Raw genomic sequence first — 25208 nt, forward strand, 5'->3', positions numbered from 1 at the left:
ATGCGTTCATGAAAGTCAGAAAGTATTGCTTTGCCTTGTAATTGCTTTGCATTACTACGTTTATGAAGTCGGCCATAGTTATACAAATCTATACGTATATTCATAAATGAACAATATATGACATTAGCAACAATATGTTTAAAATCTGTTCAAATTTTTAATTAATATTTGTAGCATCTTTTAGGTTAAAAAAATGTATGTAAAAGAGATTAAAGCAATTAATTAAAGTTTTGAATTGTCGATTACTGAAGTTTTACATTAAAAATGCTGAATTAACTTAAATAACTAATGAGTATTAAACATACAAAAATGACTCTTAAATTGTAAAAATTATAACAAATAAAATCTACTATATTTGTTAAAAACAAATAAGAGAGCTCAATTCGGCTGTACCGAATTTTATATACCCTTCACCAAAGTACATATACTTTAATAAAAAGATTGAAAACAAATTTTGTTAAAAAAAATGTTCGAAAAAAAATATTTTCGTAAAAAAATGTTTTGGTAAAAAAATGTGTTAAAAAAAAATTTTGAAAAAATATTTTTCCCGATTTTGACCCATTGTCGGTTCAAATTTCTTTGACGTTATATACGTTCTTGGAAATGTCTATTATTATATATCCATTTTGTCTACGTTAATATAATCAACAATAGGTAAAATATCTCGATTTGTGGATCGATTTTCCCGAATTTAAATAGCAATCAAACCAGGACTGTAGCGGATATATTGATGTATGATTCATGTACATATATAAGTTATTTGAGGGCTTTGGAAACAATCAAACCGACGGACGGACATGGTTATATCGACTCCGCGATCTATAACGATCCAGAATGAAAAATGTAGAAATTATAAATGGAATAAAAAACGTATATATACCCTTTGCTAATCATGGTGAAGGGTATAAAAATCAGGCAGTTTCTATTTAGACGGTAATAAAAGCATTTTTAATTTGTCCGCTTCACTCATTATCATGGCTGATTCCTTATACTTACCACCCAATAATGAATGCATTTCGTAGGTTTCTTTTTCATCATCGTCATCATCATTGTTATAAAGATTGCTTTTACGATGTTGACTTTTTCTTTTTAATTGACGCATACATTTGTCAAATTCCCCCTCACCATAAGAGGATTGTAAAGTTTGTGTGACTATATCGAAGGCATTGGCTTGTATGCCCACATCACAGCTGGTTTTGCTGTTGCGAGAATTTGGTTTGCCCGTCGAAATGCCCGAATAGGAGCTGTGCAACATGATATTGAGTGGCAAATCTAATTCTACCGATGAATAGGAATCTTCCGATATACTGTTATTGTCATTTTGAGCAGCTATAGAAAGTTCGCGTTTTAAGTGTAAATTCAAATCGGAGGTATTTCTTATGTCCAGTTCATATTTGGAGTTGGAGGATGGCTTGTGTTTTTGTGCGTTTAAACTGGAGTTATTATGACGTCTTAGAGATTTTTTGTGGCTGGAGTTGCAGCCAACTTGAGATTTTCTCGATTGTTTGCTGCGCGAAGAATTGCGAGAATTTCTATTGTTGCCCGAATCATTAGATTTTTGCATATTTTTCAGTAAATTTTCATAGGCTGCCTGTTTTTTTGTTTTATTCTCACTTAAATCATTGATTTCTTCAATTCTTGGACCATAATCCTGCTCCTCATCATCGTCACTTAGATCTTGTTTTAGCACCACATCTAAACGAGAATCTTGTATTTTAAAGGAAGCCCTAGAGGTTTCTTCGTCTGAAGTGGTAGTCATGCCTTGATTTTGTAAAAATGGTATTATTAGTTGGCCATTTTTGGCTAAAAATTCTGTAATATCTGCTGGATCTAAACCGGCATTGGCCGAACGTCTTTTGGAGGAATTATGTTTTTTGGTACTCTGAGCAAAAAGGCCAACTTTATGACTAGCATTTGGATAGGTAGTTTTCTTGAGGGCAATTACTTGAGATTCTATAGATGTACTACTTTCCCGTCTGCCACTATACTTGCGACCAGTAGCTGTTATAAAATCCCTTCTTCTTTGTGATCTTTTGCCAGAAGCAGCCGAATGTTTTGAGTGATGATGGTGGTGATGATGACCAGATCTAGATCTGGACGCCACTTTAGTTTTCATTTCCTGAATTTTCACCGAAACTTGAGAGTCTACAGAATTTCTGCGCGATTCTACGGAAACGTGTCTTACACTAAAACTTATCTCAGAATCTACAGAGTTTTTGCGTGGCCCCTGACTCGAACTATTTGTAGCCCCAGTGGCACCAGTTAAAGCCATGCGCCTTTTAACAAATTGCGGCAAATAATTGGCCCAAGTTGAACTGATCTCATTGGTTTCTGAAGAGTTCAAGTCGTTGACATCAAAGTTTAAACCCACTGGATCGGTATGAGTATTATAAAGGGTTATAGAGAGCCTCCCTTTATCCTCGAATTCTTTGCGTTTAGCCCAGGTTTGAGCGATGACTTTGTGTTTCGGCATTTTTACTTCTTCATTGATATCTTTGCCACACTTTTTTCTTAAATAACGTTTCCAAGTCTCCACCGAACTGTGTGTCCAACACCAAGTAGACATGACAATGCCTGCTCCAAACAGACAGAGTAGATGTAGCTGCAATATGGAAACACTAGGACGACTTTCTATCTTACATTTGATGTGTTCCTCAAAGGATGAAAAAATGCGACAGCTAAAAATTAAATTACGAGTCTTTGTTGTAAATCTTTGGGCACAATATTAATACTATATAAACTTACATTATAAAATCCTTCAAACTCTCCGCCCATTCATGGGAACGTCGAAATTCATAAGCATGACAGGCCATGGCTACCAGTATAAAAACCAACGAAAATAATGCACACAAACCCATGCGTACTATTATTAAATGAATTTTATTGCTGGCCGATGTTGATTTAATGTCATTGGCAAAATGTTTCAAGCCAAACAGCATAATCATACCGCGTATTATGAAATACCCACCCACCAATATCACACCCAACAAAGGGCCCAACAGCAGGCCGGCTCTTATCGAATGATTGAGATAACCCACAAAACAAATACCAACCGTACTGTTGCCATCCACTTCACTTAAAGCCAATGTCGTAATGGTCAGCACTAAGGGTAAAGACCAGGCTACTAAATGGAAGTACGAACCTTTCTTATCAATGCGATCTTGTACATTGCCAACTGCTCTTAAATGCCAGGCGTATGTAAGGAAAATAAACCAAACCATAGCAGCAATAAGAAAGTAATAAACGATAACAAAAATTACTACACAAGAGAGATTTTCGCCGGCCGTAGGTTCAGAGTGTCTCAAGGTACCATCTTTGCGACATACGATGTCTTCTCGAGAGCCTGGTGTAAATTGAGCTAGCCAGCTGTAAAATGAAATAGAACAGTTAAATATTTGGTTAAAATATAAAATAATTTTGGAAAATTGTGAAAAAATAAAAATATTGGGTTAAAAAATATTTTTAATATCCTTTCATGTACTTACCCCAAACAGGCAATCATAAAACACATATTTATATAGAATACAATCAGAGCAGGATATTTGCTGGCATTTTCCCAATCTATGATGAAAGTAGCAACCACAAATAGATTCGATAACAAGCACAAGGTAGCACCCCAACCAACTAGTTTATGTATTTGCCGATGTTCATCATCCGTGTATAATGGATCCTTACAGCGTACCCCACAACCTTCTATGCCCGGATGGTAGCTAGCACTTGATTCAGCTGGTACCAACGGCTCTAAACACTGTCCCGTTAAATTAAACTTCATTTCTCTAACATCATTGTTGCACTTTGAGGGGAAATGTGTTTCGTTGCACTTCAAAAACTCGGGAAAATATGAGGTATTATATAAAATACGACAGGGTTCCAAAGTAATGCGACACATTTCTAATGAAGGTAAATACACCATATCTTCACCATTAATATGCTCACATTTGGGAGTGAAAACGGCACATAAAAAGGGCTATATATAGAAAAAATCTTTGTAATTTCATATTTATATAAATAAACTTGTGTTGACATTAACCTGTATTACAGACCAGCATTTTGGCACATGTTTTAAAGTCATATACTTGTGTAAACGCTCTTGTACATCCCACTGACTGTGTGATATGGTCAAATCCAAACTTGTGTATTCATAGGGTATCTTAGCTCCCAGGCATGTGGAGTAATTTAATTTTTCACAATTTCCTTTGCGTACACATTGAATATGTTGCATACCCATACGTCCATCAAGCCAATGCTTTTCTTCCTTGCCCTTCTTTCCACCATATATACGATAGTTTTTTGTACCATTTATAGGATCTAGTTTAGTTTGTATAGTTGTGGGTAGAGTATTGACCACTGAGGAGATTGGTGTTAATGGAGTACCCATGGGTACTGTAGAGGAATTTGCCAATGAGATTATAATTAAATTGGTCACCAACTTAAATATAAATTTAAGCTGCCAATGTTTTCTGAAATTTTGGATAATATTACATGTTAATAAATACAATTGTCCTTGTCCTCTGAGATGTTTAATAACATGTTTTTGAATAAAATAGTTTCCCAATTTAATTTTAAATAAAATTAAAATATTAAAAACTTACTCTGTATATTCCATGTTTATATTGGAATTATTCGCCGTCCCAAATTATCACTTAAACAAATGTAACACTTTAAGTTTAGAAATTTTTAATAAAACAAATTTAAATACAAAACTATAATAATATAATTAACACTTTTTTAAACATTTTTAAATGTATGTAAATGTGTATGCATGTTTTTGTTTATTATTATCATTTGTTGTTGTGGTTTGCTAAGATGCTTTTCATTTTGAACACACTTGTCTGTATATTACTTTTCACTTTGTGGTTTTAATTAAAAAGTTAATAACACAAAAATTATACAAATTTTAATTAGTACTTGTTTTTGAAATGATAAAATTTGTAAAATATTAACAAAAAATATGAAATGTAAAATATTTTAACAGAAATACTAAAAATTCTTCTAAAATGAAGCTACAAATTAAATGACAGCCGCAAGAAGAAGAAACGTCAATGGACCACCCAATGTGCAATAAAGATGAGAGATGCCACATGTGTGCTCTTAGATTTTAAATAATCTTTTAAAAATGTGAAGTGTAAAGTGATTTGATTTGTAAATACATATGCATTGCATTTTTCAGTTCTAAATATTTACACGTTTCATATTAGGCAATTTAGTTGCGCAAGTTTCTTGTGTGAATTGTCTAATGTGTAAAGGGTCTTATTTTTATTTATTTTCGTATTATTTAGTATTCTAATTACTGTAATTGACGGAAAAAAGTTTTGTTACCATCCCGCTAAGAATGAAAATAATATGGCAACAATTTAAAACAAAAATTTCTCTAAAAGAGAAATGTTTTTTAAGAGAGTCAATCACTAATTACACCATTTCTAATTGAAATTGAGAAAATCCAAATTAATATTATGAAGATAAAAACAAATTGAATATGAGAAATATAATTTCTTAAGAAAATACAAATTGTAATTCAGAAAAGTCAATTAATATTGAGAAAATACTACGTAATTGTAATTATTGAGAAATTACTAATAGTAATCCGGAAAAGCAAATTATTATAGAGATAAAAAGCAATTGATATTAAGAAATCCAAATTAATATTGAGAAAATTCAAAGTGTAATTCAGAATAGCAAATTAATATTTGAATTTTTTACTCAAACCTAAACCTAAATTGGCCAAGTTTGGATAGATCTGGGGAGTACTATGCCCGCTTAAATGAGGCAAATTTTACTTTACACGCTTTAACATTAAGATCTCTACAAAAGAAAAAATATATGGTCTTTTTTAGGAATAATCCTAAAAAATATGGCTTTTGATAAGGACGAGAAATATCACGACCCTCAAGGACTATTTATATTTGAGCTCATTCGGATCATAAAACGATTTTTTGCAATTTTTTTGTGAGAACTTTCATTTCATGTAATATAGTGCCAAAAAGGCCATACAAAAAAAATTCGTATTATATAGAAAATAAATTTCCCCCATTAAACCTAGGAAATTTCGTAAGAATATCTCCAATGTATTATGCGTTTGTGCACCTCCCAAAAATATACGTCTAACACCCACCTTAAAGTAAATAGATCGACTCAGAATCATTTTCAGTCAATTAAATTATGTCCGTCCGTCTGACTGCCTATCATTGTAAATCTTATGCGCAAAGTACCGGTTGCAATTTTGAAGATATTTCGATCGAATATGGCATAAGCATTTTTTGGGCCAAGGACAAAGCCTATTGAAACTGTCTGAAATCGGTCCATTATTTCACCTAGCCCCCATAAAATATCCTCCCGATATTGGACTTTATCGGTCATAAATGTTTAATTTATATAGGATTCAACAGAAATTTCGCTGCAAATACGTTTTATATATACGGAAGACATGTCACCTAATTTTATGATGATCGGTCATTTTAACGCGCATAAATCTCTTAAAAAATTTGGTATCAACATAGAATTCAATCGAAATAAGTTCCATATAGTCTTCACACGACCTAATTTCATGGCGATCGGTCCATAATTGCTCATTGCTCCCATATAAGGCCCACTTCCGCATATCACTCACGAAAATAAATTCTTAAAATTAATCTATAGATTTTTGATTCAAAAAGTCATCACAGATTATTATTCTTCCATTTGGAACACTATTTACCGGCTTAAACGACACGTTAATGTTTCAGTTAATTTGCAGTAAATAAAACAACTTTATTTCGAGGTTCTTTTAGAAAAAAGTAAATATATTTCATTTAAAATAATAATTTGTGTTGATTCCAAATATATTTAAGTTTTTTAAAAAAATTATGTATTAAAGTTTAGTTCCAGGTAGACTAGAAGATACAAGAAAAGTACAACTAACAAAATAATGCAACTAAATAACCAAAAAATAAACAATACAATAATAAAATGGAAGGAGTTAGAAAATATACTAAAAGACAGACAAAAGTGAAAAAAAAAACATAAAAAGGTGAGTTTTTGTTAATAAATTATTATTCAAAATTAATTTGTAAAAACAATACTTTTTTTTAAAATATAGATTTTTGTCAAAGTTAGTTACATTAGATTAAGGTATACTTTTTAAAATGAACATAAATAAACACAGCTCTAAATGATTTTTCTTTAAATAATTTCAATAGAGTTTCATAGAAATAAAAATTAAAAGCTAACAATTTTACACAAAATTAAAGCTGTGTTTGTTTATTGAAGTTGTATTTTTTTTTTAATTTTAATTACAAAAAAATGCAAAATAAATATTAATAAAAAAATGATATACTAGTTGTTTCATGAATTAAAAAAAAAACAAAATTATAAACAATATAAATAAATAATAAAAAACTATAATAAAAAATTATGTAAAGTGGTCTTTTGTTTTAGAACAGAAAATATTAATATCAAATTTATATAAATTTATAGACCTGTGTTGTTTTAACATTTAAATAGTATATAAACATGTTTAGTAATTTTATTACAAAACAATTATCGTTAAGGTTATTGAGTCGTAGATTCTTATTTTTTTTTTGTTTTCTAAATATATATACTAAAAAAATTAATATTTTTTCAATATAATACGTATATATATTTGTTTCAAATGGTTTTTTTTTTACTTAACCTAAAATCATTTTATATTGCAATTGGTTTCGTTTTTAAACTTTTAAATTTAAAGTTTTTTTTTTCTTTTTTGCTTTTCTAAATCTAAAAGTTTGCAACAATCAAAAATAATAAAAAAAAGTTTTATTTTTTTCTTAATTATTAGCCTTTCTTATTCAAAAAAAAGTTTTTTTTTTAAATACAGAAAAGCGTTTGGTTTTTTCTGAAATGTTTAAATTTTCGTTAAGAAAAAATTAAAAAAAAAATTATTTTTATTCGTTTTCTTGATTATCTGCCTCAGTAGTGTTTTCATCAGCGGCTGCTATATTACGTTTACTGGAGGATTTAGCGAGTTCCAAATATTTTTCACCATCAAATCGATTGCTTTCATCTTGTAGATCCTGTAGAAGTAAAGAAAAATAAATGGCAAATATTATTTATGCTAATTATTGGGAGTATTCAAAGCCGGGGAATGTATTGAAAAGTAAATATTTTAGGGGTTTTTAATGGGCCAATTATAAACATTTTATTTATTAAATGGCTCCTAGCAAGTATTTCCTTTCTGTTCAACTATTTTGTATCAATCATAAACGATTTTTTACTATAACTATTATTTCACAATTTTTAAAATTTTTTTTTTACAAGAATCCAGATATAGATCAGAAATAGGTAAAAAATCGAGGTAGTCGTGCTTTATTTTTTTCCTTTTTTATATTAAAATTTCGTTTCGTTTTTATATTAAATCAATCGTTTAAGTTAATTAGGGATTTCGGAAAGTTGAAAATCATGTGAATTCGATTTACAGAACACCAAAATATGTGAATTCGTTAACGTTACTCGAAATCGGTTTAAAAAATGTGTGGTTATTTTTAATCGTAACGATATACTGAGAGTTTTGATACAAAAAGTATTTTAACCGTTTGCATATCTCTGCGATAAATCCTAACCAAATCGGTTATTATTAAGTTATAATTCAAAAACGAATAATAAACAAATTTATGTTTTGAAAATCTCACGATTTTGTATATTGAAACAGGTTTGTTTACTCGAAAGTATTACGAGATTCGATTCGATTTACAGAGCACCAAAATATGTGAATTCGTTTAAAAACGTTACTCGGAATCGTTTTACAAAACAGGAGAAAATGTCTGGTTATTTTTAATCGTAACGATATACTGACTGTTTTGACACAAAAAGATCGACTTAGATCTGGTTATCGTTTTTCGTAACAATATACTTCCAATTAATATAATTTTTTGTATGAGATCTGTGAGTATATATCGTCACCATAAAAAATTACCAGAGATGAAGAAAATGGGGCTTAATCTGTTATTTAAACTATTTAAAATTAACCTTAAAATAAATGCCATAGAATCTGGAAAAATAGATAAAACCTTTGCCAACAACATATTTACTTTAATAATACATTCCCATAAAATAATACAACTTAGGCTTACCTTTTACCAAAATATGTATGTAATATTATTTGTTTAAGTCTAGCATTTGTTTTGTTTTTAATGACAAAGTATAAGCATATAAAATGTGAGTATTGAAATTCTCTTCCCGTTCGTTAAAGGTATGATAGTGCAGGTGATTATTAGTTACGAATTTTATTATTAGAGACTCATACGTTTTTGCATACACAAACATATAAAGTAATGATGAGTAATGAATTGAAAACAAATGATACAATATAAAGCCATGATGATTAATAACAATATGAATGGAGAATGAATGTAGTTAGGTGGTGTCTTAATTTTAAGTTTTCGCGCGTTGTATATATTACCAAATACAGCCAAGTTTAATCCAAATAAGCCGAGTTCAAAATACTTTAATAAAAATAGACCATAAAAGCAAGCTAAATTAAACAACAAACCACCCAAATGAACTTAAATATTAAGTTATAGTAAGTAATTCCATGGCAAATCAAACATGTTTTCAATATAAATTTTATTTAATGAAAATATTACAAAATTTGGATTTATTAATAGATTTGCTGTGGAATGACCCATATGTTTGATTTCGTTTAGTTTGCTATATAAAATGATTTAAAAGTTTTCTATTATATATGATTTTTATTTTTGTTTTATTACCAAGTGTTTCTAAAGTATTTTTTAAATACCTTTTATACAGGTAGAAATATATTTTTTTTTAAAAAATCATGAGATTTACTTTTTCTTAACTTTTTTTTTTTGGTTATAACTGGTGATCACAAAATAATATAATAATAATACATAAAATTAATGAAATACATAAAAAGTTGTTGTAGTAGTTTTGTAGGTAGTTATAGGTTTTTTGTGTGTTAATAATTATTAAGTACAATCAATCAATCGATCATCATCATTATACATAAAAATACATTTATGAAATAGTCTTCTCTTTGGTTTAAGTTTAAGGAATGCATAATTTACGTTTAAATTTGTTAATCGTTTTCTATCTTCTTTACTTTTTAAGTATTTTATAAATACTTGTATGATTTAAATATTATTTTTGTTTGTTTTATTATTTTTTTTATACATATTTCTTTTTTTAAATTAAATTTAATCTGTTTCACAGCCAAAACACAGATTATATTGAGTTTGAAATAATAATAAAAACAAAAATTTTAAATAAATTTTGATATAATTTCGTTCACAGTGTAAATTTTGTTTTCGTAAAACAAAAATTAATTTTTAATTTTTTTTAAAAGAAATTGTTCACAGTGCATAATTTGTTTTTAGAAAACAAATAAAATTTAATATTTAAATAAAAATGATTTAACTTGAGATTCTTAGTTTTGTGTTTTTATGTGTTATTAAAAAAAAAAACAAATTGTGTAAAATATTCTAACGGAGAAATGTAACAATATTTTTTGGAGGAACAAGGAGTTAATCTAAAACAATTAACAAGTAAATTAAAATGGATAAAAAATAATCTTCCGTTTTTTTTTTGATAAAAAATAATTTGTTCACAGTAGTGTAAATTTGTCTTTAGAAAACAAATAAAATTTAATTTTTAAATCAAAATTATTTAACTTGAGAATCTTGTGTTTTTTTAAAAATGTTAAAAAAATAATATGTAATTGAAATAAAAAATATGAAAGCCTAATAAAAAAAAATTTTTTAAAAGTACCAAAAGTTCTATTAAAATGTACTTAAGCATTAACTTGCTAAAAATTCAAGCATTTGAAAATTTCGTTGGAATTATATTCAAATATTCCTCCATGTCACAGAATTCCAATCCGATCGATAGTGGAATTAATTCGTCAGAAAAAGTAAAACAAAAATATTTTCGGAATGAAACCACTTACAGTTTCTTAAGTTGAATTGATATTAGTATGTATGTAATTATTTGTTCTTGTAACTTAAATAATCTTCTTAAATAATTTATTTACCAAAAACTTGAGTTTTGTTTTAATAACTACTGGTGGTTTTTCAATGACAAGCTTCTATGTCAATAGAAGATTACAATGGCTGGGGTACAGTACATCTGGTCAGTAGTACTACTGACAATGACACGTTCCCACGACAATTGGATCTCCGTTCCGGAACGACCCGAAACATATTTGGCCAAATTGTTAACTCAGCGACAGCTGTATAAACCGAACGTTTTTTTCCTTCAGGAAAGTACAATCGACCACAGTCGAACAGTTACAACAACAACTGATAATGTCAATAGTAAATCACTACAAATTCACTGCAGGGTAATTTGAAGAAGGAAACAAATAAAAATCTTTAAACGGAAATTATTTCCTGTAAAATCAGTATTATAGTGTATTAAATCACAGTTCCATATCGTTCCCACAATTATCGAACAAAGAATGTAAACTCAGTGACAGATGTCTCAACCGGAAGTATTTTTCTCTAGAGACAGCAAAGCTGTTACAACAACAACAGATCCATATATTTTTTGTTCTGGTGTTGAGAACTGTAGCATTTTTGTTATTGCTACAGTATTTTCCCTTCCTTATTCATAATAAAGTTTGTAATTTATCGAAGGTATACGAATATTGTATGGATATTTTCAATACGCTATAATTTTGAAACTGCAATATAGTCGAAACGACCCGAGTATCACTCGGCCAAAGAATGCCACCGAAATGTATCGAAGGTAAAAAAATTTTGTATGAAAATTTTCAATACGTTATAATTTGAAAACTGAAAAGATATCATATCAAAAAGTTTAAAGAATTCTTGAAATATATCAAAGGTAAGATAAAATTTAATTAAATCGAAAATGCCAATGTTTTGTACATGTTGACATGGATTCTTTCGTTTATTTCATTTGAAGGCAGGAACAAACTTGCTTCTGTATCACTCGGCCAAAGAATGCCACCGAAATGTATCGAAGGTAAAAAAATTTTGTATGAAAATTTTCAATACGTTATAATTTGAAAACTGAAAAGATATCATATCAAAAAGTTTAAAGAATTCTTGAAATATATCAAAGGTAAGATAAAATTTAATTAAATCGAAAATGCCAATGTTTTGTACATGTTGACATGGATTCTTTCGTTTATTTCATTTGAAGGCAGGAACAAACTTGCTTCTGTGTTTTAAAAAAAAAGGTATTTCAAACAGAATTTAAACAAATTAAATTCACAAAATCCTCAGCATTTTTGAAATGTCCAACGTTGTTTTATCACCGCAATAGAACAAATAAATCACAAAATATGATGCATTATTAAATTAGTTTTAAAATAAAAAATGTTAAAAATTAAAATATTTTTTTGTAAACAATATTGCACTTAACATTGTTCAACAATTTAAAACTAAAATTAAAATTACATTCAGTTTAAAAAAAAAAAAAACGCAAAACAAAAATTTTTAAATAACTTCCCTGTTCCCCCTATAACGAGTATACATTTCTCTCAAGAATCCAAAACATTACGAGTATGAGTGTGTAAAGTGTATTTAAAGTGCGTTTAAAAAACGGTGTTTTTTATATAAAAAGTTTAAAAACCAATTATCAATTAGTTTCCTTAGATATTTAATAATTATAAATTAGAAACTTTTTCTTTGAAAATCATTTCTTTTTTTTTAATCAAACTCCATTACAACGATTTTGTAATTGTCTTATATTTAATAATAAATTTTTTTTTAGTTTTTTTTTTTGGAGATGTTGGGTCGTGTTTGTTAAAGAGTAGTACTAAAAGTAAGTAAAATTTAAAACATAAATTTTCTCTTTTCTTTACTCTAGTCACAAGTCGAATATGAACGAAATTCATAATTTAATTTAGGACGCATACATGACGTTGATGATGAGTTAGAAGAAGTTGTGGCACAGATTGAATTTGCACTATTGGTAGCAGTTGTTACAGCTACAAATTCAACTTCATCGTCATCATCATCATGTACATTATTACCACCAGCAGCATCTCCCTGAGCAGAGGAGATTCTTTGACTGAGTTGATCATAGTTGGATTTTAAATTTTCATTTGATTTATTTGTAATACCGCCACTACTGCACTTGCTACTCTCGACCATAATATCGGATATAATTTTGATTTGCTTATTTAACAGCTTTTGACGTGTATCAGTATTTGTTATGGCCGTTAAAGGGGCCGAAGTCATTGGACCCGTGCGAACCGAAGTTATATGACGATTTAGACCAGCACTATGTATGCGGCCACTGCCAGCAGTAACATTTAATGAAGTATTATTAACATTCGCTGTAATATGTGTATGAATGTTCGAATTAGCATTAGCAGCAGGTGCTGATGGTGGAGCAGGAGTAGGAGGTAACTCAATGTTAGGGGATGGCGTTTTCATAGTAGCCTCATAGCCATCCTCATCAATACTATAGGTCAAACGATTGAAGAACCCCTTGCGTCTTATATTTAGCGCTAGACTACCATGATGGGAATTTAGTTTGTATGCTAGGGAATTATTAGCAGCTTCTAAAGGCTTTGAAGTAGTATTATTTATGTTATCATTGTAATAAACCTGATGATTGTTATTACTATTATTCTGATTAATTAGATTATTAAAACTAATACTTAAATTATTATTGGTAACAGGAGGAGAAATGTTAGTGACATTATTGGAAGATGTTGTTGGTATGTTATGAGTGAAAGTTGTTGAATTGGTATTAAAAGATTTAACAAAGCTACTGTTGTTAGTAGTAGAATTAATAATATTTGTATTTGTATTGGTAGTGGTGGTGGTATTTGTAGTTGTGGTAAATGTGGAAGTGTTTGCTGTAGTCATATTTTGAGTACAAGTTGATGGTGCAGCAGCATTATTGCAAGCAACACGTAGCGTTAATGCAGAAGCTTTTGGTTGGGAGGAGGAGGAGTTAGGGGAATTTGTTAAAGGAGTAAGAGTAGTACTATTATTACTAGTAGTAGTTGAAGTAGTAGTAGCTGTAGAAGCATGCGTAGTTGTTGTAGATGTTGTTACCTTATTACGTATGATGGCTGGAAATTTGTCACAGATCTTTTGCCATTCGGTTGGTAGCGCCCAGGAATGAGGACTTTTAGCATAATACAACAAATGCTCATATTGATGAACAATGCGTGCTGTTAAACGAAACGATTTATTAAGAAAAGTTGATAAATTTATTATATCTTTATGTATTAACTTACTTGTATCTGTATTGGTATTGTTTACATTATTGCCAGGTTCACTTTTTTGTCGCATTATGGCTGCACTTGCTGCATTAGCTGCTGCTGCTGCCTCGGGTGTGGAATCTTTACGGGAGAAATGACTTCTACGTGATCGTGCTAAGCCATTGCTCTGAGATGCTGATTTAGCTAAAACAATTTAAAATATATACAAATTTTAATATTAAATGATATTCAGTGAAATTAAATAGAGGCCACGAAATATATTTTAATGCTGTTTGTTCTTCATCTTTCTTTTATTAAAATTAACACACAAAAAAGTTAGAAAATAAAAGATTGTTATGAGAAGCACTGTTTTATACCAAACTATACTTTAAAATAATTTTTTTTTATTAGTGAAAAAAATTGTATGGCAAACATTTTTTAATTTTTTTTTTTAATTTTTAAGAAACATTTTTAAATTTTATGAGAAAAATTTTTTTTCGTGAAAAAAGTAATTCGGGTTAAAATTTTTTTTTACCGATTTTGACCCACTGTAGGTAAAATATACCATGGTGTTAAATATAAAATAATTGCATAAAGAATTCACAAATGCTAAAGTTCCATTAAATAAAAATTTAATATAAACCGGTCTTTTTGAAGACAAAAACCGAAACCGCTTAACCATTTTTTTAAAAACATTAATCGAAACCGGTTTTTTCAAAAACACACTTTTTCGGTTAAACCGGAAACCGGTTTTTTTAAATTTGCCAGTTTTTTGGATACTCTAGTATGAACCATGTATGTAAGTTTTTTGGGGGCTACCGAAAGTTGATTTCATCATATAGACGAACATTGCTATATCGACTTCGATATCTATAACACCAGAATATACTTTGTGGGATCGCAAATGAAAAAAGTAGAAATTACAAACGGAATGACAAACTTTATATACTCTTGACACTCATTTTGAAGGGTATACACATAAATTATAAGAAATTTATATGTAGATTAATTAAGATTCAAACTAATTGTTAAATGAATTAATTTTTTATAAATCATTAATTGTATAAATTCATCATAGTATGTAAGAAGCAAAGCTTAAATTAAATAAATGAATTAGGTAATTCACTGTTTATTGCTCTAGCGAAAATGCCATTTATCACAACAACATCATAATAATATACGAAAGTTCGCATTTTCGCAAGGGTAAAATTGATGACGTGAATAACCTTAATATAATCATTCATTAATTTGCCTTCAATATGAAAAAGAAACTAATTTGCCTAGCTTAACTGTTATGCAAAAAATTAATATTATAAACTTTAAACACGAATGATTTGTGTTTCCCCTTTAAAAAGGGAGACAGTCATCAGCACTCACACATATTTTAAGCTGAAAATAATTCAAATTATAAATAAAAAGAATAAAGAACTAAAAATTAAACCAACATAAATTCACATAACAAAATAAAAGAAATTGTCTACCAACTTACATAAATTATTGGAATCGGGAAAGAAAACGTCATCATCATTATCTTGGTTATTGTTGCTGTTAACAGAAGATATATAATTAAGACCAATACCACTATCGGTAGCCAAAGGTGAGGCAGCATGTAAAGGGGTGCCCATAGCAAATTGGGGAGCTCCGGTCATTGGAGTTGTGGGAGTAGAAATGGGACTAGCATCAAAAGCGGCTCCAGCCTCTATAGAAGCTAAAAAGTCAGCACTGCTAAAATGATCATCCAATACCAATTTTGCTATCTATAATTTAAACAGTACATATATATATATTGCCGTCAGCTTAATTTTATTATTATTATTATTGTTAATGACTACTAACCCTCACTAATTCACAACAGTCGCCGGTGATCTTAATTACATGGTGGCCAACATTGCAAGTGAATTTGTATTCACCTAAAGAAGCATCATTTGTAGAATATGAATGCAATAACATTTGCGAATGAGGACGTATTGGTTTACCTGCAGCAGCAGCCGCTACGGCGGCATTAGCTACAGGTGTACTTGTATTCATTGCCTGAATATTCGCCATATGCTGTTGATGTTGCTGTTGGTTGTGGTGTTGGTGTTGATGCTGTTGTACCATCTGTTGAGAGGCTGCAGCGGCAGTCATAAAATTTTGAGCTGAATTGAAACTCAAACGATTGGATAGATTACTAGCACCGGGTGTACGTGGCTGTACGGGTTCATCGGAATTGGAGGAAGCTAATGAAGAACAAGAGCCGCCACCGCCAGCATGACTGCTAACCATTGCTGGATCCAAACGTACCGGTGAGGCATTACGACGTATGGTATCCTCAATCAGCTGTTTAGCATAACTTTAACAAACAAACATATTATTTACTTGAAAATATGTACAATAACAATAAAACCTACTTGATTTTTTCTTCTGCTGGACCGGTAATCTGTACCAGACGTTCTTTGGCACCGGGATTTACTTGAGAGATTGAAATGTTTTTATTATCATTTTATTTTAGCATTATCTTTATTACACAAATTATATGTATGTATGTCAATGAAGTAGTAAGTAAGTAGTATTAAAAATATGTAATAAATGAAAGCATAATGAAATTAATAATAAATATTAAAATAGTTTTATTTTATAGAAAAACTGTGGCCATAAATGTTTAAAATGAAAAGTGCAGTTTGGGTGGGGTGAGAGTATATGAATACAAATGAATTTATTTTGCCTTTAGAACAATTTGTAAGTTAAACTTTTAAATTATTAACAACAACAAAAATGAAAAATGTTTATTATAAAATTAAGGTTAATACATGCTATGCTTAAGAGTTTACACTACATTTAGCTGAGTTCCAATATAAAAATGATAAACATTCAATTGCATTTCCAACCAATGAAATAAAAAATGAGAAAAAAAAGGATTTTTCTTTAGAGTGATTAATGTACCAACAAAAATGGTAGTTATCAAATTAAAGGGTTATTTTTTGTATATGTGGTTACCTCTTTGGAAGGATATAATAGTTTCACTGAGTTCCTCTATCATATGGACTCGACGGCCTTTGATGCCCATTACTTACAAATTTAAAAGACAGACAAGTTACAGAAAGGAGAGCATCGTGGGAGAAATAATAACAATAATAAATGTAAAGGTAAGAGTTTTAACAAAATAAAAAAAAACATGTTTTCAAAAGATAATATAGACTTCTATACCAATACTAGTATTGTTTTTTGTTTGTACATATTTTTTAGTTTTAATAAAAAGTATTTTTTAAAGATGTTTTTTTTTGATTGATCAATAAATACCTTTGCCTGAATCAGCATTACGTATAACCACCTCATCCTTACAATATGTTTTGCCGGGAATTTTTGTTGGTTTTGGAAATTTACCCGAATTGCGTATGACTTCACCGGGACTCAAGAGCAAATGTTGCTGGTTAGCCGAGCCAACGGAAGCAATAGCTGCCGCAGCAGCTGCTGCTGCTGCATTTCCCCCCATGTTCATACCACCAAATGTAGGGGAGGTGCTTAAAAATGCTGTTTGTGTGGGATCAACATGATTTTGGACATCATTTAACTGTAAAAAATTATATTTTTTTTATTATAGGCATGTAATTTAACGATGTACGTCTGTTGAAATTGACTTTGCAAAATTGTTCCCTAAATAGCTGAGATATGAGCAAAAGTCAACTATTTAGTGACTAAAAATTTCGTTACAAAACTAAACTTTAACAAAAAAAATTTTTGTTAAAAAAATGTCGCCAAGTGAAGAAAAAATTGTTTTAAAAAAAATTTTGGTAAAAAAAATCCGCGAAAAAAAGTTTATTGGTCCAATTTGAAAAAAAAAAAACATATTTCACCCAACATTTTTTTTAATTCAAAATAATTTTTTTTTTCAAAATTTTTTAAATTCTTACCTTAAAGGGTATATAAGATTAGGCTCAGCTGAATATAGCTTTTGTACTTGTTATGGTATCGAAATGTTAATCGTTTTTTGGAAATTTGTATATCTCTGTTTTATATTTCGAGGGGAAATATTGTTTCAGACTTCTTGGAGTCCGCAAAACCCCATTATGTAACCGTTGTTGTAAAAAGTATAATAATTGTAACAGATCGCATATCTAAACTTTTAATGCCATAGTTATTTGTGGAAAGTAGATTTCAACAGACAGACGGTAATAGGAAAATATAATTAAATCAGAGTGGTATATTCGGCTGTGCCTATTCATATGAATTTTTCACCTCACCCAGGATAAAAAATTGGAAGTACTTCAGTAATAGTAGTGAATGCCATTTGCACTACTTCTTAAGCAATAGTACATTACAATTCATTATAAATTGCTTCCTCTAAATGCGAATGAATGCGTCAATAATGTTTTTAAATATTTCACTTAAATTTAAAATTTTATGAGATTAAAGTGTTTTTGTATTTAATTTTGAAAATAAATTTTTAAATCTTTAATCGATTCATCGAACTTGCATTGAAATAAATAATCGCCTAAACACGTGATCTCCAATGATACGCTAATGTAAAAATCATGCACGTTTCACATAAATCGAAGCACTTCATCATCAGTTTAACCCCTGCATGAACTATATCATTGTCATATAATTTTTACGTTTACTTAAGAGAATATTTAAAAATCTATTTTTAATTTGTGAAACAAATTTATGGGTGAACAATTTGTTTTGTTTTTAAATATGTATATTAGGCTGGGTCGATTTGTATGGACGATCAAAAAGTAAAAAATCGTATAGCAGAAACGCAAATATGGAAAATTCTAAGAAAGTTTCCTCAAGAAACAATAGATCTAAAATCGAATCCTATCTTGCGCATTTCGCAAATATCATTGGATAAGAGACGAACATTGTTTATTAATAAGGCTTTTTATGTTTAAACTTCTTTAACAGTTAGTTAAAAAAAAAACTTAATCTCAAACTGCTTTCTATGCAAAACCTAACTCTCTGAAACTTGCCCTAAAAACTAAAAAAAAAACTAAACCAACAAACAGCTGTTAATTGCTGTTTATTTAACAATATATATTCTTATAATACACATTAATACTTACTTCAGCGTTTGTAGCCTGTTTAGTTTTATAATACGAATTAATGCCACTATCTTCCCAACCTTTGGCACGCAATTCAATCAATTCGAGCAAATTGAGACGAGTCATTATATTCAAGCGTTCGTCCTGCGACGCATTACGAAATACAACAAAGGCTCGATCTAGAGTATCCTTCGATACCGACTCCAATTGTGGTCCATGTATGCGTAAATTTTGCACCAATGTGGCCATAGGTTCCGTATTATTGATACCGGATTGCAATGAGATCGCCACATTCTCGATCAATTGTATGAGTTCTTCAATAAGCATAAAGTTGTTTTTAAGCGAAGAACGTGACTGTGATTTCAGAGGTCGAGGTGCCTCAACATTCTTAACAGATCGTCCAATGTGTGCCATGATGTCTTGATTTGATTTCTTATTATTTTTGTGTTATGGTTGGATTTTGTTTGTTGCAAATAAAATACTAAACGGGAGTGATGAATAATTAGCAAATAATGATATGATTCGTTGTGATGTCAAAAAATGTTTTTTTTTTTTTTTGGTTTTTTACTCAAACTGCTTGCGTAGTTTTGAAATGAGTATCGATCGCTTCAAGTATGTATTAAAATCGAAGAAAATATACAGACAAAACTGTTTCTTTGGTTTATCGTTCGCACCTCCCCCTGCAAGTAAATAAGAGAAAAGGTAAAATACAAATTAATGACACAATTTAAACAAAAAAAATCAATTTTTGGATTTTTGTTATTATTATATTGGTTGTTTGTTAGTTAGTTTGTTTGAGAGAGAGGTATGTTTAGTATTATTTAGGTATTTATTACCTTGCCGTTGTCTGTCTATAGGTATTTTTTTGTTTAAGCTGTCTTTTTTAGGGCAAACATTTAATTCTCGTTTTTTTTTTCATTCACTTTTATTTAGTTTCCTAGGCAATTTTTCTGATTTATGTACATAGCTATTTACTGCGTTTTAGATTAATAATTTTAGCACAAATATTCGCAGCCATAAAATCTTATTTTTTGATATTATTTGAGCAAATGGAAAGTTGCGTTAATTAAATTTCTGATAAGAAAATGAAAAATTGCTTTAAATTGAATTCAAGTTATGGGTCAAATAACACAACACTCTATTATCTGCAATTATTTCAAAGCTAATGAACAGTTTCCCAACTAATGAACACTTGAATATCTAAAAAAAAATTAATTTGTATAACATCTTCTTATCATTTTACACTATTGCCAAATGATAAGAATTATTTTATCATTATCATTGTGTCCACATTTTAGAAAATCTTTGTAACATTTATGAGTTAAACTAAATACAAAAACTATGTATTTAAATTATTTGATATACACACACATCCATCCTAGCTTTATGGTGATTAATTTTTAATAAATACTCTCTGTTCTTGCTAAATTTTAATATTTTTACTAGCTTTGGAAATTTTCGATACAGAAAATAAATAAAAAAAAGCGAATGAACAGCGCATTTATTAGGAACTATAATTTCAATTTCATAGAACTTCATTTCAATATTTCAAATTACTTAAGTCTTTTTTTAAATTAAAGAATCGCTAGAAAATAATGATCTTGAACAGAAAAATTTTATGAATTAATGTTTTTTCCGAACGATCAAGTTTTTTTATGTTTGTAATTACTTTGTTTTTTTATATAAATTTGATTACTTCTTTATACTTCTATGGGTTTTTATAGATGTTACTTTTTATACCCTTCATCTTCGTGAGAAGCGTATATATAAGTTTGTCATTCCGTTTGTAATTTCCACAATATAATTTTCCGACCCTATAATGTATATATATTCTGGATCCTTATAGATAGCGGAGTCGATTAAGCCATGATTAAGCCATTTTTTGAAGACCCCTGATATCTTCGGGATCCAAATTTTCAATAATTCTGTAAGACATGCTTTCGAGAAGTTTCCTATTTAAAATCAGCAAAACCAGGACTACCTCGATTTTTGACCTATATCTGGATTACTAAGTCATTAATATAGACAATATGGATATCTAATGATATATATTTCAACGATGTATATAAGACCATAATAAGTTGGACATACAATGGGTCAAAATCGGAAAAAATATTTTTTAACCCGAATTTTTTTTCACCAAAAAAAAATTAAAAAAACAAAAAAAAAATGTTTTTTAAAAATAAAAAATTTGATGTTTAAAAAAAATGTTAAAATTTAAAATAACAATTCGAAAAAAAAAGAAAATATTTAAAATTTGTATTTTTAATCTGCCGAATCTTTTATACCCTTCACCAAATTATACTTCAAAATATTTAAAATTTGTATTTTGATGTATAATTTGGTGAAGGGTATAAAAGATTCGGCACAGCCGAATATAGCTCTCTTAATTGTTCTTGTTTATTTTATTTATTATTTTAATATAAGAAAATTCTATTATTAATTTTTGGTACTTTTTGAAATTTTCATAGTTTCAACGAATGGATTATTTTATGAGGTAATATTTAGCTAAAATAGTGGAAAATGTAAAAAAGTACTTTTTGGCCTTTTGATACTTTTTGGAAATATTCATTATTTTCATTGTTGAATCCTTGGCATTTTTATCTAAGTTAAAGATACTTTTTAAGGTTCTATAATTTATTTTGGATATTATAGTGCTTATTACTTTACTAATTTAGCTAAAATATTTGAAAAAGTTAAGATGGTACTTTTTGGAGATTTGGTACTTTTCAGCAAAATCCTTTAAATTACTAATATTGTTTAATAAAAAGGTTTATATAATGTTTAAAATATTGTTGATACAAATTTTATAATTTTTACAATTCCTAATCATAACAATTAATGACGTTTGTTGTCAAGACAAAGTTGTCTGTGCAAAAGCAATAACAATTTCGTCATAACGAAGCAATAATACTAATAATTGGATCTCCGTTCCGGAACGTCCCGAATCATATTCGGCCAAAGATTGTCAACTCAGCGAAAGTTTTTTCCCCAGGAAAGAACAATCGGTTACAAGTGTTACAACAACAACTAATAAATGGATACTATACCTGATAATTTATTATCTTGACAACCATTTTGACGTTTGTCATGATAAATATTTATCAGGTATAGACAGGGGTTAATATTTTATTAAAATATCTAAAGTTAAAATATAGGAATGAATAAAAAAGTATTTTTTGGAGTCTGATCATCCTTTTTGTACTTTTTTATAGGTATTTTAAAAAATTCCTTTTTGTATTCTTGGATATTTTCGTAATTTTTACTATTTATTATGTTTTGTTAAAATATATTTATATAAATACATATATAATATGTACTGGTAAATAAAAAAAAGTACTTTTTGCAGTTTGGTACTTTTTTCCAGTATGCTTTAATTTTTATATTAAAATATTTTTTTTTAAATTTTGTTACTTTTTCCAATTCTTTTAACATTTACTTTAAAAAAATGCTGCTGATTTTATAATGCTGATGATTTTTTGTACTTTCTGTTTGTATTTAAAAAAAAATCGCTTTTGGTACTTTTGAAATTTTCATAATTTTTACAATTTTTTAAAAAAGTAAATTTTTCAGTTGGATATTTTTTTGCAATATGATTTAATTGTTATAGTAAAGTAATTTTTTATTATTTACTTTCTTTCAATAAAATATTATAAATATCAAAAAATACTTTTTTATTTAGTTTTAAAAAAATAATTTTTGGTATTTTTTGAAATATACTATTTTTAATAAAAAATAGTATATAAGTGGAAAAAGTAAAAAATTTCTTTGCAGCATTTTTTGTTTAATGGCATAGTATATTTTATAGTGTTAATATTAATTTTTGGTACTTTTTTTAATTTATCTTAATGAACTTTTTCTATATTTTTATGTGTGTTGTGGTTAGTAGTTATTTTTGTTTTTGATAAATTTTACTATTTTTGTGTAAGGTACAAATATTCGGTATAGCCTTTTCACAAAATCTTCCAGAGATTAACTAATAAAGATACATTCGTTGATTCTGAATCATACATAAACAAGACAAAATATTAATAAGTATGTACAATTATGATACAGATGAGGGAGGGAGTAGATACAGACGCGTAAAACGCCAAATCGAAAAGAAATGAAAAATTATTGCGCATTCTTTTTTTTTAATTTGATTTTTGTTTTGCTCAATAAGTATCGAAAAAATCAATCTTTCGCAATAAACCAAACAAAACAAAAAACACTAAACAATATAAAAGAAAAATAATAATATAAAGATTTACATATAGAGACAACTTCCGATCATGTCGCAAACACACACAGTTCATACAATGTCACATTTTTTAGACCTCAATTAATTAAATTTTAACTGGAATAGGTAGGTAATGTTTTTTTTTGAAATGGTTTCACCAATCAAATGCATATTGCTAAAAAGTTGAAAAATTTGAATAAAAAATAATTGCTTAAAAGCAAAATTCCAAATTAATAACTCCTCGTGTTAACTTTTTTAAAATATTAAATATTTTCTATAATTTTCCAATCGCGATGATATGGACAAAATTTAAAAGGGATTTAATGGATATAATTATGTTAATATAAATTAATTTTAAACTTTTGATGAATTTTGAAATTACTCATATTAATTATTGCAACAAACTGTCAAAAAATAAAACCTTTTTAATATGTCCTGACCATACACAATAAAATATTTATAATCACATTACACAAAATAAGCGCAATTTTACAAAAAAAAAATAATTATCTGTACATCAAACCCACATACGATCACCCTACAATATCATCACTCAATCTATGACATGATCAGTCGAATTTTCTCTCAGTGTATGCACACATTCTTCCATTTCTTTGCAGTAGAATAGAAGAAAATTTCATTCAAATTAGAAACGGGACATTCTAATTGGGCGTCTTCTTTTAGTTTTTATATTATTTATTCATTTTTGTAATTATTACACTACGCGATTTAGCCTCGTCATACACAATGTGTATTATTATTAACAAACATACTCTCGGAAGAGTGAAGAAGCAACGCAACAAATATTGTATATTTGCCTCGCCCTCCACACTTTCCGCCCTTCCAAAAATTGAATCATTGTCAAAGAATAGCAACAAAACAACCATACGACTGTGATGATACAGCGTTCAGTCGGCTGCTCTGCCAGCAATTCTTTATAAAAAAAAATAATTATATAATTGATACTTTCTGTTTATATTTAAAAAAAAAAATCGCTTTTTTGGTACTTTTTACAATTTTAAAAAAAGTAAATTTTACAGTTGGGTACTTTTTTGCAATATGCTTTAATTATTATATTAAAGTATTTTTTATTTTTTACTTTCTTTCTATAAAATTTTATATACAGTGGTTGACAAAACAATGGAAACTTTCCCAAATATTCCATATGTAGCCCAAAATTTAAAATATTTTTTTAAAATAAAAAATTTTTTTTTTGTATTTTACTTGTATAGTTTTATTTATATAAATTAACTGAAAAACAAACAACATAATTATATTCTGAAAAAAGGGAACAAAATTAAAAATATTCACTATTTCGCTACTGACAAAACTTCTGCAAGAAAGAAGTGTAAAGCGGAAATAATATTTAAAAGAACGATGTTAAAAGCATCCTGTTTACGGTTATTTTATTTTTAAATTCTGGTAATTTTTTAAGTTTTTTGTATAATTGCTTTTTTTAAAAGTTAACGAAAATGGCTAAAGTTATGATTTGTGAAGACTTAAAAAATAAAATAATTAACGATTTTAAAGCTGGTTTAAAACAAAAATGACAAATATTCAATAAATAAATCAACAGTTTCAAAAATTATAGAAAAATTTCGTGAGACCGGCTCTGTAAAAACTCAACATTTAAGTGGAAGACCTCGTAAGACTACTCTAAGACAAGATAATTTAATAGCGAGAGAGTTCAAGAAATTTACAAAAATAACACCTCGAGAGGTTGTTAATAGCCTAAAATTAGAAATAAGTACCCGAACAGTTAGTCGCAGGGCAAATGAGGCTGGTCTTGGTTGCTATCGTCCTGTGAAAAAAC

The 25208-nt window shown here is 28.6% G+C and overlaps 3 protein-coding genes across 5 annotated transcripts in view; all 3 read right to left on the reverse strand.

Annotated features, from left to right (window-relative positions):
* Positions 1-818: 818 nt before the first annotated feature.
* On the reverse strand, positions 819-4454 carry smo (smoothened). The gene is made up of 4 exons (XM_065502048.1): positions 4031-4454; positions 3486-3967; positions 2746-3366; positions 819-2678 (listed from the first exon to the last, which is right to left on the reverse strand). Exons 1-4 carry the CDS (start codon positions 4376-4378, stop codon positions 923-925), a joined length of 3207 nt encoding a protein of 1068 aa, XP_065358120.1. The 5' UTR covers positions 4379-4454; the 3' UTR covers positions 819-922.
* A 2292-nt stretch (positions 4455-6746) lies between these two features.
* mxt (Eukaryotic translation initiation factor mextil) overlaps positions 6747-25208 on the reverse strand; it is a 28649-nt gene continuing 10187 nt past the window's right edge. The window contains exons 2-11 of one of the 3 annotated variants that reach the window (XM_065502353.1): positions 19198-19856; positions 17435-17705; positions 17132-17203; positions 16546-16606; positions 16132-16487; positions 15992-16065; positions 15645-15912; positions 14192-14359; positions 14007-14125; positions 6747-8027 (exon numbers count right to left, since the gene is read on the reverse strand). In XM_065502353.1, coding sequence (XP_065358425.1) covers positions 7899-8027; positions 14007-14125; positions 14192-14359; positions 15645-15912; positions 15992-16065; positions 16132-16487; positions 16546-16606; positions 17132-17203; positions 17435-17705; positions 19198-19590 — 1911 coding nt within the window. In that variant the 5' untranslated portion in view covers positions 19591-19856 and the 3' untranslated portion in view covers positions 6747-7898. Of the gene's footprint in view, positions 8028-14006; positions 14126-14191; positions 14360-15644; positions 15913-15991; positions 16488-16545; positions 16607-17131; positions 17204-17434; positions 17706-19197; positions 19857-20012; positions 20036-25208 lie in introns of those variants that run through there. The other 2 variants (XM_065502352.1, XM_065502351.1) reach the window with 2 other exon arrangements.
* LOC135952430 (probable serine/threonine-protein kinase roco9) lies at positions 9682-13998 on the reverse strand. The gene has a single exon (XM_065502355.1). The coding sequence runs from the start codon at positions 13812-13814 to the stop codon at positions 12801-12803; it is 1014 nt and encodes a 337-aa protein (XP_065358427.1). The 5' UTR covers positions 13815-13998; the 3' UTR covers positions 9682-12800.

Source organism: Calliphora vicina, chromosome 2 (assembly GCF_958450345.1).
Source record: "Calliphora vicina chromosome 2, idCalVici1.1, whole genome shotgun sequence".
Classification (NCBI taxonomy): Eukaryota; Metazoa; Arthropoda; class Insecta; order Diptera; family Calliphoridae; genus Calliphora; species Calliphora vicina.

Coding starts and splice junctions, on each gene's coding strand:
- smo (XM_065502048.1), bottom strand. CDS start 4,378: ATGGGTACTCCATTAACACCAATCTCCTCAGTGGTCAATACTCTACCC. Junction 3,968..4,030: donor AATGCTGGTCTGTAATACAG/GTTAATGTCAAC, acceptor TTCTATATATAG/CCCTTTTTATGTGCCGTTTT. Junction 3,367..3,485: donor TTTATGATTGCCTGTTTGGG/GTAAGTACATGA, acceptor TTCATTTTACAG/CTGGCTAGCTCAATTTACAC.
- LOC135952430 (XM_065502355.1), bottom strand. CDS start 13,814: ATGACTACAGCAAACACTTCCACATTTACCACAACTACAAATACCACC.